Here is a 13,804-nt window from a genome sequence, read left to right on the forward strand (position 1 = left end):
ATGAAAAAAAACAAAACTTTTTTTTTTTAATTCAGTGGAGAAGACAAACCGTGTTGATGACTTTTAAATACTCTCGATTATAGAAGATGAGGGACAGTAGTATGAAGAACTGTAAGTTTATCTAATATCAGTCAGTTCACAATGCTTATGTGGCTCAAGCCTTGGACAGCCCCAGCACAAAGGAGAGCCATGTCACAAACCCAGTCCCAAAATCCATTCTATTCACAGCACAGACAGGCCACTGTGGACAGGAAATCAAGCTATCAAGATCCCCTATACAGTCCAAGAAAACATTTTATAGTTGACTTAAAATAGAAAACCTCTGCAAAAGCAGGCTGTTGCAAGTAAACAATGTTTTTGAAGAGATTTCCCCCTCCATGGAGCAGCAGACCAGGCGGCTCCACACTCAAAGTCACGCAAAGGGCATTTATCTGAACTCCCAATCAATACAGTCCATGGCAATGGTTGTGATAGCAAACAGAACATTTGTGACTTGGCAGCTCATCTGAAAGGTGCCGAGCTACTTCTATGCATTTCAGTCAAGATTTAACAAAAGGCAGTCTCTAGGGGATGGATTGACTATATTGTGCCACTTAATTTCCTCAGCTGCATTTAAAGGCAAATTTGGCCAGCATACTCAAAACACTTTTAAAAAAAACCTATTTATGCAGAATTAGTCTACACAGAAAATGTAAAGTAAGGAAAGGATATCCTATACTTCACTGCAACAAAGTAATAACATATAAATGAAATATCTCATTAAATGACTGGTCTTTAAATGCTGTAAACCACTCCGATTTAATGTGTAGATATTATTTAATCTACTCTCATAAACAGTTGTTAGCTCTATAAAAACTCCTTATAAGTTTAGTAAATTTTACGTGACTAAAGAATGAGCTAAAAAAAATCAACAATAATCTGAAATTAAATGGCATAGCCAATCCAAGAAATCTCAAGTGGTTCCACAGAATACTTGGTTTTGATGAAGCTTGCAGCAATTTCATGGGAGCAGAATGCCGCAGTGGCAGGTGCTCGTGTCCTCTGCTAACCCTGTTCTGCAGGGCATTTCACCTCAGCTGGTTGACATAAAAAATCTGCAAGCTGCACAGCATCTAACTTTGTCTCAAATGTTAAAATTGCCTATTCCGGTCCATTTCATACAGAGCTACCTACACTTACTTTACCTGGAATTCAATCACATTTTGCACTGGCCCTGGTACACAGTTCATCTCCAGCCAGGATTGTTACTGAGACAGTCAGATGCATTATTTAAGCCAAAAAATCTGTAAAATGCATGTATCTGAATATACCAATAAGTGGGAGATGAGTTCGGATGAAGGTTCTTGCAAAATGCAATCCAAAAATAATTACCTTAAAACACATAATGAAATTTCTCTGTGAGTCTATTAATCTGGAGAACTGAAGATGATATTTGTCCCCCTAAAAATTACTCTCAGTGCTCCTAATAAAGAGGTAATTACAAAATTGTTCATCATTGCTGAGAATTAAGTTTTAAAAATTTCTTAGACGTCATCACTTGTCTTGCACTTTTTATCATAAACTTGTTGGGCTGTAATAGATTTTGTATTTAAAATAAGAATTTGAAATAATTTAAATAATTTTAAAGGAAAATTAGCTTGCTTTTAAGGAAAGCACATTTATGTATTTGATTTCTGCTTCCACAATATATTGAATTGGCAAGATAGTTTCTATGTTGGAAATGAAAGACAATTTTCTGTTTGTTAAAAGCAAGCAAGAACAACTGATGAACAATAAATGCAAATATAAAGAGGGTGTTTTTTTCATTTCACCTTGGCAAAACCAAAAAAAAGTAGGAATAATAATAAGGAACATGTTCATCATCTGCTATAATTTATTCACCTGTGTAACACAAAAGACTTCTGAGCCAAAGTGGAAGGACTTTCAATATTTACAACTTACTGATTCCCACTATCTTCTAGAAAATTCCCAATTTCATCACACTCATGAGTTGTTACATAACCTAAGAAAACTCTATCTGCATATTCATTCTCATAAATTTTTTCACATATATAAAATATTTACAAAACAAATTCATTTAAGAAATTTGGTTAATTTACTTACTTCCCAAGAGGGGCAGAATTTTCAGTAATAACTATATCATCCACTTAATTTTCATACTGGAAAAGAGTTCCCACATATAACTTCCACTCAGAAGTCATAAAAAACCCCCCTATATTTCAGATGAAATAGATGTCCCCAATATAAACCATATTTTCCAGTTTTTTAGGTTTTCTTCTGTATAAAAGGAAGTTGTTCACTGGCAGTAACTCCACAACAGATTTTTGTCATACTTTATTAAGGTTAGAAAATAAAGTATGTATCCTAGTCGTTCTAGTTGGTTAGAAAACAATTTTCAATTAGCATCAATTTAAAATAATTGTTTTGTGGGATTCTTAGAACCTGTTTTCATTTCTGGTCTTTCAACACTGAAATTCATTTTTTCTAAGCAAGCAATTGGCTCTGACCGAACGATTTGCCACTTTTGATAGCTACATCAGTGTGAAACCTGTGTAGAAGACAGCCACCAACATATTTCAAATGGACCTGCAGGTCTCCATAAAATCTATTTTGTGAAACTAGTTAGAACACTGTAATACCTATATTTGTAATTTCTTGAGTTTAATCTGGACTTGGTAGTATATAATTATCCATACGCTTTGACTCTGTAGGACATTAAAACAGGCTAGACAATTCAAAAAACACCCCACACTTTTAAAATTACTATTTCCCATTAGTTCATATAAAAGTTATTCAAAGTATTTTAAATTTTTTCCTGAACCTACACTATATGTGCTGAGTTCTTTCAAATCACCAAGAAAACTAGATATTTCAGCAGGCCCAAGGTCTTTGAAGGAGAAGTTGTTTCTTTCAGACAATTAGTCACCAAATTTACAGTAAATTAGTAACTTACCTGGCCCTTATAAAACTGTTCCTTTATATTAATAAGTTTATTAACAGATGCAAAGAGATCGCAACCCCTCCTCCTCAGTAAATTACTTAGAAACATTGAAGAGGAGCCCATATTCTAACAGCCACTCTAAAGTCCCTACCACCAAAAAAAAAATCCAAGAGCTGTTTAATATTACCCTAAAGAAAATGAGGAAAGGATTTCACAATAAGAAAACTTTTCTATCTCATCACTGAGATTCTAGTATGCTAAATACAGGTGTTTGGGTTGTTTCTTTTTTTTAATTTAAATCTTTATACATCATGTCTATTGCAAAACATACCTGCAATAGGAGTTCTCCTTCCAGGATCTGCATCCCTTCTCCACACTTTCCTGTTCTAGGGGTTTCCTGAATGCCATTTCTTTCTGGTCTGGTAGAGCTTGATGATTTTAATGCAACTAGAACAAAGAAAAGAAAAAAAATTTAACCAATCTTTGAAAGGCTCACTAGAAATTTAGGTAATGATCTGCTATTTTGTGCAAGAAAAAAAAATATTTAAATATATATATACACACACATATATATATAAAAATTCAGTCTAATGAAATATTTTTGTCTCCATGTCAAACTTTTTCCTTACCTTTAGAGTGAACCCCCCAATTTTGTCATCCTTCTCTTTTCTGCATATAATGCTTTCACAACAAAATCATAATTATTGCAATCAACCCAAGCCTCATTATTTTAAACCTTTTTTCCTTCTTCTCCTTCTCTTTAAGAGAGTTTGTCACTCTTGTGACAAATAAAGGGCACTTTTGTTTTCACGGGCCATTCTCCTACAATGATAGCAACTCTGTGTCAAGGTAAGAAAACACTTGCACTTATTTTTATCCCACCTAATTTCAGACATCAAACTATGGTTCATCAGACAGGTAAGTCTGCTCTAGACCTAAAGCTCCCTTCAGGGAAAGGATGCAAAGAAACATAAACCCTCAATGCATGCTAAATAGCAAAAATTCCCAAGAAAACAAAGAAAGGTATTTCAAACAAAAAGGTATGGGTATTTTCTGTCACAGTTAAATTTAAACCTTTTAAACAATTAGGCACTCTTTCCAGCTTCAGATAAAATACTATGACAATAAATCATCATTATTCAGATCACAAATATTTCTAATTGAAAGAAAAAATCATCCAATGACTAAGAAATGAAGGCTCCAAACATATTGCTATCAAGTTCCCAAAAGACATTGCCATCTCTGAATTCTTCTAATAAACAAGATGCTATCAAATAAAACTACATGCTCCAAGATCATCCATAACTCAGAATTTACCTGCTTTTCCCCGCTCCAAAAATGAGGGGAAAAAAGAGAAGTTTTCAAATCTGAAATTAGTCTGTAGTGTCTAAAAAGCTTAAAATTACTTGAGCAATTGTACCTTTTTTCCACTGTTCAGAACTTTAGTCAAGAATCCTGAACAACTTCCGTTCACTCACCTTTAAATTACATTAAATTATATTTTACACTACATCAATTAACTGAAAGATAAATGATGCCTTTCCCTTTTTTTAAGCTATCACAGCAGCTAAGAACTTTCAAGCCAGACAGTTTTCATTAAAATATACCTCAAAGGCACCACAGAGGAAAAATGTGTTCTAAAGAGACATTAACTGATTAATTAGACCAGACTGTATCTAAAGGTTTACTTTGAAATTAAAACCCTACCGCTGTTCTTCCTACAAGGCAGTCAAAATGTCCTGCAATAGGCCACACAGATGTAGAGCCACAAATTCATGTGAATAGGTTTTGTAGTCAATTCTCTTGCTAGCATTATTTCAAAAGGATATATAGAATATTCACTAAACATCCCTGAAGCCAACAGGCAGTAGAGGAAAATGTTTTAAAATTTATATTGTATGATTATTGAAAAATCCACATCCAGTGAAAGCTGCAAGTAAAGATGCCTAAACATGCTTGCCATTCTGCAAAGTACTGTATGTCATTAAATACAAGTGGGTTTTTTCTTTTATAGTGTCTGATAAGATGAAATACTGTCAGAAATATAAAATCTATCCTGAGCTCAAATGTATCTGATGCATTGGTAGCTATATTCCTAACATTCAAGGTGCATGAGAGGTACATGTAAAGTTAAACATTTTCCTGAATTGGAATCTACAGCTTGTGCAGAAATCAGAATGTGGACGGAATCAAGCTGTTTATGACCAAGGCACATAGAAAATTGCCAACAATCTGGATTAGTAAAAATGGAAGATAGCAAGGAAATTAGAACTGCATAGCCATAATTTGGTATACAACTCCTGAAAAATAAAAAACCAAATTCAAATTTACCTTGTTCTGACAGATAAATCACAGGCCTGTTAGTGCCTGCTACGAGCCACCCAAGTCGCTGGCACTGAACCCCAGGTGCCAGGATGCACACCTGTAATGTGTGCTTCCATCCTGTCAAATTGAAGGCTGCCTGAAACAAGGAACCTTACAGCAGGGAGGACCACCTTGCTAAGCAGCAATGCTGAACAGACTCAGCAACACAATGACATGGCCTCAGAAAGACCAGCTGGAGATATAATAATAGGTAATGGAAAGGAGAAGTAAATCTTAAAAAGCATAACTCATCCAAAAGTAATATTACAGTCAATATCACCTACTTTAAAACCAGCCATGTGTATTCTGCTAGTTCTCAGTCTATTTTACTCATGTCATCGGGCAAAATAATCACAATAGTTCATTACTTTAATCTCTTTGAATCTCTGAATTAAATAGAATTCATTGTGGGCTATCCCCTCTTAATTTTCTTATATGGGAAATTAAAACATGAATACTCCCACAGAGTAAAGAGGAAAAATCTGCACGCATACTCTAGAACACCCTCACTATCAAATTACTTCTCAGAATTTCCCATTAATAATTTTAAAGCATCAAAAATAAAGCAAAATTGCTTAAACTTGTAAAAAAACCCAAAATCTAATGAGCAAGCAAAACAAAACCCCAAACCAAGAAACATCTGTTACACAATTTTAGCAGGAGGGTTGGATTGTAAGCACCTGCTTTCCAAGTAGGTTAATGATTGTCATTTAATCCTGTGTTCAGCAATAAGCATCATTTCCATTGCCTAGACTTCTCTGATTTGAAGTACTGAATCTCAAAGACAACTAGGCAGTGACATTTTTCTAGACATTAAAAAACATATATATACATCTATATTCTGATAGATTTGTCTTATGAGTGTGAAATGCTTTAGTACCCAAGCCAGCAAATGTAAAAGACAGTTGTTTTTACATTACATCTACGAAGATAAATTAAATAACAATGGTTACATCAGCATTTACCGGCTTCTTATCTCTGGTTTAAACTGTTACATTCAGGTGATAAGAGACTTCCATGGAGATGCAGTGTACTTTATTGGACTAATAGTATGGAGTGGGGGAGGTAATGTCTGACATACAACTACTGCTTCAGGTCTGAAACAGAATTCTAGCAACTGAGTTCTAACTGCTGCCAAAAGCCATCTTTCATTTTAAAACCATGTAAGTAGTCACTAAAAATTATTTTCAATACATAAGGACAATAGGTATTTGGGATCTTCCTTCTTTCCAGGGACCAACAGTCAGTACAAGAAACTGCATGAGTTATAAGCAGCTTGCTGAATCAACTAGTAATTCATGATAGATTAATTTCATTATTGTCTGCTGAGATATTCAGGAGGTAATCTATTGTGAGGAAAATTATTGAAAAAACAAGTCTATCCACAGTCTCATTTAATCTCTATACTGTCCTTCAGGAGAGACTCCAGTCCAAGATGAAAAAGGTCTTTTTCACCTTCAAACACCTGATCTCTGGGGTTTGTGCTTAGTAGGTTATGATCCCTTCAAACTTCAACCCACAACCAGCATCCTCCTCCTTCCATGCTGTCACTCCTGTTCTCAATAAGAACCTTTGCCATGACTTCCTCATTTGACAGGCCACTGCTCTGAAGTCCCAGCTTCACTATTTCATCCACTTCAGCTTGCAAAATCAATGATCAGGCAGTCATCTGTAGCTACCAGAGCACCTTCAACAGGAATCCTGTAAATGATGACTCCTTATTCTCTTTGCCAGAAGTTGCAACAGCAGAGAATCACAAAATTGTGACAGAGCAAGTGCAATTACACTCTGACTGATGTACTTGAGAGGGCCCTACCTGTACTAATTGTAGCAAAGTTAATAAAGTAAGTGGAGATGCAGAGAATTCATCATAAGGTGTGTATGTTATCAACTATCTAGCCAGGTTTCGGATGAACACTCATGCAGAAGCCTGATTTAATGCATACATACTTGAACTGTTGAATTTACTATTACTTTAAGAATATATATGGTTAAATTACTTAAAGACAAAGGCATTCAAAAACTGTTCCACTTCCCCCATTCATGAAAGGAATGACACACCTACAACACTTATACAAATATTCAAAAGAAATATCAGTAACAATGAAATCTAATAAAAATGCCTTTAACCTCAATGTGACTTATATCTCATGCAATAATCAGATGGCGGACCATAGAACAACACAGTAGCATCCATCAGTGGGTATCAGGACACTGTCAATATTCACCTCAGCCAAACCAAGTTCCTCATACTGTTTTTCTCAAATCTAGAAACTACTAAATTTGGGGAAAAAACGTACATTTTTCTTTCAAGTCATCAGAAAGAACAAAGTAAATGAGAAAAAACAAATAAAAGGGTTTTTTTTTTCTGTGTTGAGTGAATTAAGAAGCTTTTCTGACATAAATGCACATTTTCCTGTGCTCAGCTGTGAAGTCTGGAGAGATTTTTCTCCACTGAAACAAGAGCATTCACACACCAAATGTCTCTTATTATCAAAGGAGTGAAAAAATGTATGGTTAAGCTTCCCATCTCAAAATTCATCTAATCCAGCCACGTGTTACTAGAGTGCTGAATAAAACCATTTCAGCAACTGCTGGCTGAAAAGCTTCATAGAAACCATACCAAAGTTCAATGTGTTTGTAACCTTTGCCTTTTCTTACTTTTTTTCCCCAAAGAAAAAGCATAGCAAATTGTTTTAGAGGAGTCGGAGTAGCTCACTACTGAGAGGTGTAGAGAACAGAACATCAAGATGCCAAATTTTAAACAGACCTTTTAAAATCACATTGAGATGCAACAAATTTCTTTGAATCAGACTTGAGACAATTTTTTACTTTCAGGTGAATGATCTATTCAAGCCTAAAACTGTATTGAAGCAACACTTGTCTAATATCACAAGTGTATCACCAGCACATCAGTCATACAGCCCTGGAATTTAATCTTAAAGAGCTTCCCAGAACTGCTTTAAATCAAACCTTGGCACAGTTTCCAAAATCTGGCCAAACAGGTCAAAGTTTGCAGTCAAAGCCAATTGAGACCGTTTCATAACCTTTTCAGTAGATTTATAAATTCTACTTGTCTGTTCTAGATTACTGTACAAAAACAACAGTTCTCTTGAGCGGGGTGGTCCTGCTCCAGCAACAAATGCTAAGCTTCAACACAAAGGTCACCAGCCAACACAAGGCAAGGAGGGCACTACTGAGAAAACAGTAGTTTAATATTAAACTCTTGCCTAAATCATTAACATAAGCTAAACTGTTTATACTAGTGAAAGATCCATTTTCAGTGGGAGAACGTATTATATATACACACCCATGTATCTACATGCAACCTTATCTATTTCCATTACTTAAGATTATAAAAAACATTTTGCACCTGCAATCTCTGACATTGTCAAGGCAAAAATGTTTATGAAAGTTAAGTAACACAAGGAAAAAATGCAATTAATTATTTTTCTAGGAAGATAAAAGATGCATTGACTTTATATTTCGCAAATAGCTACACTTCTAGAAAGCAAAACTGTACATTTTAGTAATAAAAGTTGTGAAGGATTGCTCAGTATTCAGAGATACAAGAGAAAATAAATAAAATTCAGAATTATCATAACTAGTTCTAAAGTCATAGCTATATTCCATGAGGCAAGATTGACTTCTGTGTAGGCTGCACTTACAAGCAAAACATGTTACATATGGGGGAAAAATGTTTTCACTGTGTTTGGCATCCTTAAATTTTCCATTTCCTACTTTCACATTTATGATTCTGAATAATTGTCAAGATAGATTTATAGTGGCTCTTCTTCCTTACATGTCTGAAGATGAAATAATTTAAGAGCAGTCTTCCTGGCAAACTGAATTATAAATTAAAGTACAGCTTCTAAATTACAGTAAACCGTGGAAGGATGGAGCAATGTATAACATGTGTTCTCCATTACTACTGAAACTCCAAAATGTAAATAAATTAATAAAAAAATGTAAAAAATACATGACTTTTCTGATGTGCAGAGCAGCATCAGAAGATTTCAGAGCAGTATCAGAAGAAAACACCTTACAAAACCAGTCATAGAAGTTGAATAACCGGATTTTGTAAATATAAGCAAAATGAGGATGAAATTGTACATTTGGTTGTGATTAGTAACAAAGGATACGTTTCTCCCCCTTAAGCATCAATGAATGAACCTAATTATGACAGTACTGGAACTGCTTTCAAATAATACTTGAACTGCTTTCAAATACTATATTTTAAAGCAGAAAAATTACCAACAAAACATACCCGGGAGCTGCCTTTACCTTCTGTAAAAAAGCCAAATATAGTTTAAAAACTAATAGCAATCAAGTTTCAGCCTTAGAAGACATGATACATTGATTCATAAGCATATTTTCAGCTAATGTGGAAACACATAAATATGTCTACATATTTAGGAAAAGCTACTGAAAGAACCAATAAGCCACAGAAGACAGGTATTTCATGATGTGGCCTAAAAGAAATTATTCATGGTTCAAGAGAGAGAAAATGCCATGAAGCAGCTATCACAGGAAGATAAATCATACCACCATGAACACTTTCAAAGAAATGTTAGTAGGTTATAATTGGTGAAAGAAGAAAAAAGATACTGAGAGGGAATAAAACTTTTACCAGAGTAAGTTTTAACGAGAGAGAGGGGAAAAAAAACCAAACAAACCAAACCTTGAAAAATTATTTCCACTATTTAAAAAAGGAGACCAGAACGAGGGTAAGAGGTCAGGTTCTGGGCATTTCCTGGGCTTTTGAGAGTCAATAACTTAATTGCTGTACGGGTACAGATTGCTTACTGATGTTACAAATCTCTAGAAATGAAACATTTCCAGGCATGCAGATTTTGTGACTGCAACCAGAGCCCAGCAGCGTCACAGACCTGCACTGGATGCACTACGAGTTCTGTGCATGAGCACCCCTCCATTTCCAGTCATCCAGCATTTTCTTTTTAGCCCAAATCCAAACCAAATAAAATGCATACTCATCAGCTGTACAATCAAACACGGCAGAGAGAGCACAAATCTACCATCCGCAAGGATTTTGAAGTACAAAACAAATTTTATTTAAGGGAGGAAGAAATGTAGGACTTGCCCAAAAATGCTTAGGCTAAGAACAGGAAAAGAAAATTTTCATCTCCAAAGCAGATGATTCCAAAGGTTAAAAGTGTCTTAATACAAAATGCTTCAATAAAAACTGTTAGGAAACTATAGTGTCTGCCAGCAAAGCACCTGCTACAATATAGCCATATGTATTTGCTAAACTCTGGGGAAATAGTTATACTTTTGGCATGACCAAGATAAAGAAATTTCAATATTAAGGTTCTACTAAGGATCCTACTTGAACATTTCAGAGACCATGGATAAAAACAGACCTACAAACCAAAAATAAACCAGTAAACATTCCGTCAGCATTGGACTGAAATTACTCAAGGTACAGCTCCAGAACTTCCCAAGGGCCCCGCTGTACTTACACTTCAGACATGTCCTCATACATATTTTACACTCAACAAGAGAAAAGTGCAGAAGTGGTACACATTACTTCAGGAATGCTGCAGGAATCTAAAATAGTCTCTTCATTGCAATCAATATAATGAATATACATCAGAAATAAAAGCAGCACACATTTTTCTCAATACCAAGTACAATGGTTTTTGAATGTGTGATATTTCAGATTCACCTAACAAAACCCATCTAAATTTAAATTGACCTTGTGTTTCCCCTACTATACAAAAAAGGTCCAAAGTGAAAAATACCATTTTTCATTTATCTGTGATCAAATAATACGCTTAAATAATTTAGCATGAAAGCTATTTTTGGCATATGGAAGTCTGGTGCTTGGCCTTTCAAAATTGACATGTCTGGAGTTCAGATCAGTTCTACTTGGTTTCCAGGTCTATGGCAAGGATACGTTTCCACTGCTCAGAGCTATAAATCATAAAACTGACAAAAACTTGGCAGGAGTATCACATTTTTTTCTACCTAAACTTCAATCAAATTTCATTGGCCAAGACTCAAAGAGAGCCACAAATTTGCCAGAAATTACATTTCTGAATCACAAGATTACTTATAAGATAGTAAATGAGTACACACATTTGTTCTACTGGGGGAAAAAAAAATAAATAACCTTTCTCTAAATCTATTTTTTCTTCTTAGTAAAATTTACCGACACTAACAACAAACAAAAGCAGAAAAAAAACTTTCAAAAAGTTTCTAAACCCTACAGCTGTTATTGACAAACCACCATATCCTAGAAATACTGTAGTGTAGCATTTTAATTCCACTTATTTTATGGTATTTTATACTTGAACACACTATTTGAATAGGTATCTTCTAAAAAACAAGATTTTCATTTAAATTTGCAATTTTTTTCATTTAAATAATTATTAAACTACATATATATATAAAAATACAAGCCCATATCAGCTACTTTTCAAAATATCTTGAAGTTACAAAAGGTGAACCAGCAAGTTGGTAACTCATTTGCTGTTTTACAAGTTGTGTGTTTAGTGGACCATAACTTAAATCCTAAAACTCATTTATAATAAAACAAGGAGATATATTTTAATAGTTGGTTGTACTGAAAAGTTATTGTTCTGCTAAATGCATGACTACATGTGTAAATACTAAACAGGAGGAAGAAAACCACAAATTCTTTCTTTCCAGCACCTGAAACATAAGAAAGCCTGTAGGAAACATCTCTAACTCTTCCTGGCATTATTTTTATACCGTCTAAAAGCCTCTTAGAAGAAACGAACCCTAACCTCAGTCTCCTGAATAGGTAACAGCAGGTAAACAGGACAGGAATTAGATCTTACCTAATGAGTTTATGATGGGCTAAATGCATAGCAACTTCCTGAGACAGAATTTGGACAAGGTACTGGGTCTCCACTGTTATTTTGGAGAAATAGCCAAAACTTCATGGTTAAATGTCCTAAAAGAACAATGCTTTAACTGCAACAGCCTGCAAAAGTGGCATCTGTCTTTCCCCATAGCTTCAGTCATGGCAGCATTTTAAGACAGCAGAACTGCATACAAAAATGAGGAAGGCAATAATCAATGCAGAATCTGTGGCTTAGCTGTATTTTCCACACAGTAACAGCCACTATTATACTTTTCAAGTAAATATAAGAATATAAGATACACTACAGTATATACATGAAGCCAGCAGGGTGGTAGGCAGGCAAGAAAGAGAAAGATTGAGAGGCTGAAGACAATGAGGAAGTTATCAAAAATATGCCTAAAGGCTGAGAGGAAGAATGGTTTTGTGGTTCTGACATCGTCTTCCTGTGCGTTGTGGTGGAAATCATACAGGCACTGTACACTTCATTTCTTTAACCATGAAACCAGAACAGGAGCACTTCAGCTCCACCAGCATTGCAAGGATAAATGCAGTAAAGATTTGGAAGTTCAGATTCTCTAATTGAGAGAGATTTCAGTGCTCCATATGAAAATCACATTAGATTACAAAAGCTTAAAGGTTATAACTGCACTGTATTTCAATATCATCTTTCCTGACAATTTTGACGTTCTATGTTGAACTATAAAATTTATGAATTAAAGACCCATGAATGGTTACAGTCTCCATATAACAAACAAGGCAAAAATTTCAATGGTTTCCTATACAGAAAGAAGAAAAAGGGAAAAAAGGTCAGACTGGATTTTATCCTAGACACTTTCATTGAAGACTGTGCTTAGGAGGCCATGCAGGACAGACCGAGCATCAGAAAACAGAAATAGCAACAGCAAGCGTTATATAACGTATGTTGCTAAGGGTTAGGCTGTGACGCAAAGGAAAACTATATTTTATTCATTACAACCCCAAGGAGGAGCGAAAGAGAAAGGCAAGAAATGCTGCACTGAAGCACACAGACAAACTCTGGAAGAAAAGGACTTGGGGTAACAAGAACCTCTGCCTCTGTCATCTGCTCTCCCCCAGAGGGATTCATTTCATTGAGGGCCTGTTCTAGTCTGTCCATAAGTAAATACCATAAAATATTTCACATTTTTAAGATTCTAAAATTAATATATAAAATTTTACTTATTATTTAAAAAAAAAAATCACTCCTGTTAAGGTTCTATTCCAAATAATTCCAAATACAGAAATGATACATCCTTTTCATAGCATAAGCTTTTCAGAAAACCAAAAGGTACATAACATTTTCTTAAGATTTTTAATGCTTCCCTTCTACTTTTAATGAAGTGCTTCAGAAATCAAGACAGATACTTAAATGCTATTCATTGAACATCACCACTTAATTGAACCACTGATACCCATAAACACAGAAAGCTCCTGCCTTGATGAGATTGCCCTGGAGGGCAACCACACACCCAAAGAAAGATAAGTGATAGGATAGTATCAAGATTTCGGTTTCTTGTTGCAGTTTCATACTTTACAAGAACTATGCAGCTTGTGTGGACTGGCAGAATTTTTTTGGTTGGGGAGGGGAGGGGTTGGGGGTGCTGAGGGTTTGGGGGTTTTGTTTGTTTTCT

At 35.0% G+C, this 13,804-nt stretch overlaps 1 protein-coding gene across 1 annotated transcript in view; it reads right to left on the reverse strand.

Annotated features, from left to right (window-relative positions):
* The window catches only part of AHR (aryl hydrocarbon receptor), a 62,788-nt gene that overhangs the window by 19,184 nt on the left and 29,800 nt on the right, over positions 1-13,804 (reverse strand). The window contains exon 5 of the mRNA XM_063411151.1: positions 3,273-3,388. Within this exon, the coding sequence (XP_063267221.1) occupies positions 3,273-3,388 (116 nt within the window). The remainder of the gene's footprint in view (positions 1-3,272; positions 3,389-13,804) is intronic.

Source organism: Prinia subflava, chromosome 1 (assembly GCF_021018805.1).
Source record: "Prinia subflava isolate CZ2003 ecotype Zambia chromosome 1, Cam_Psub_1.2, whole genome shotgun sequence".
NCBI classification, from domain to species: Eukaryota; Metazoa; Chordata; class Aves; order Passeriformes; family Cisticolidae; genus Prinia; species Prinia subflava.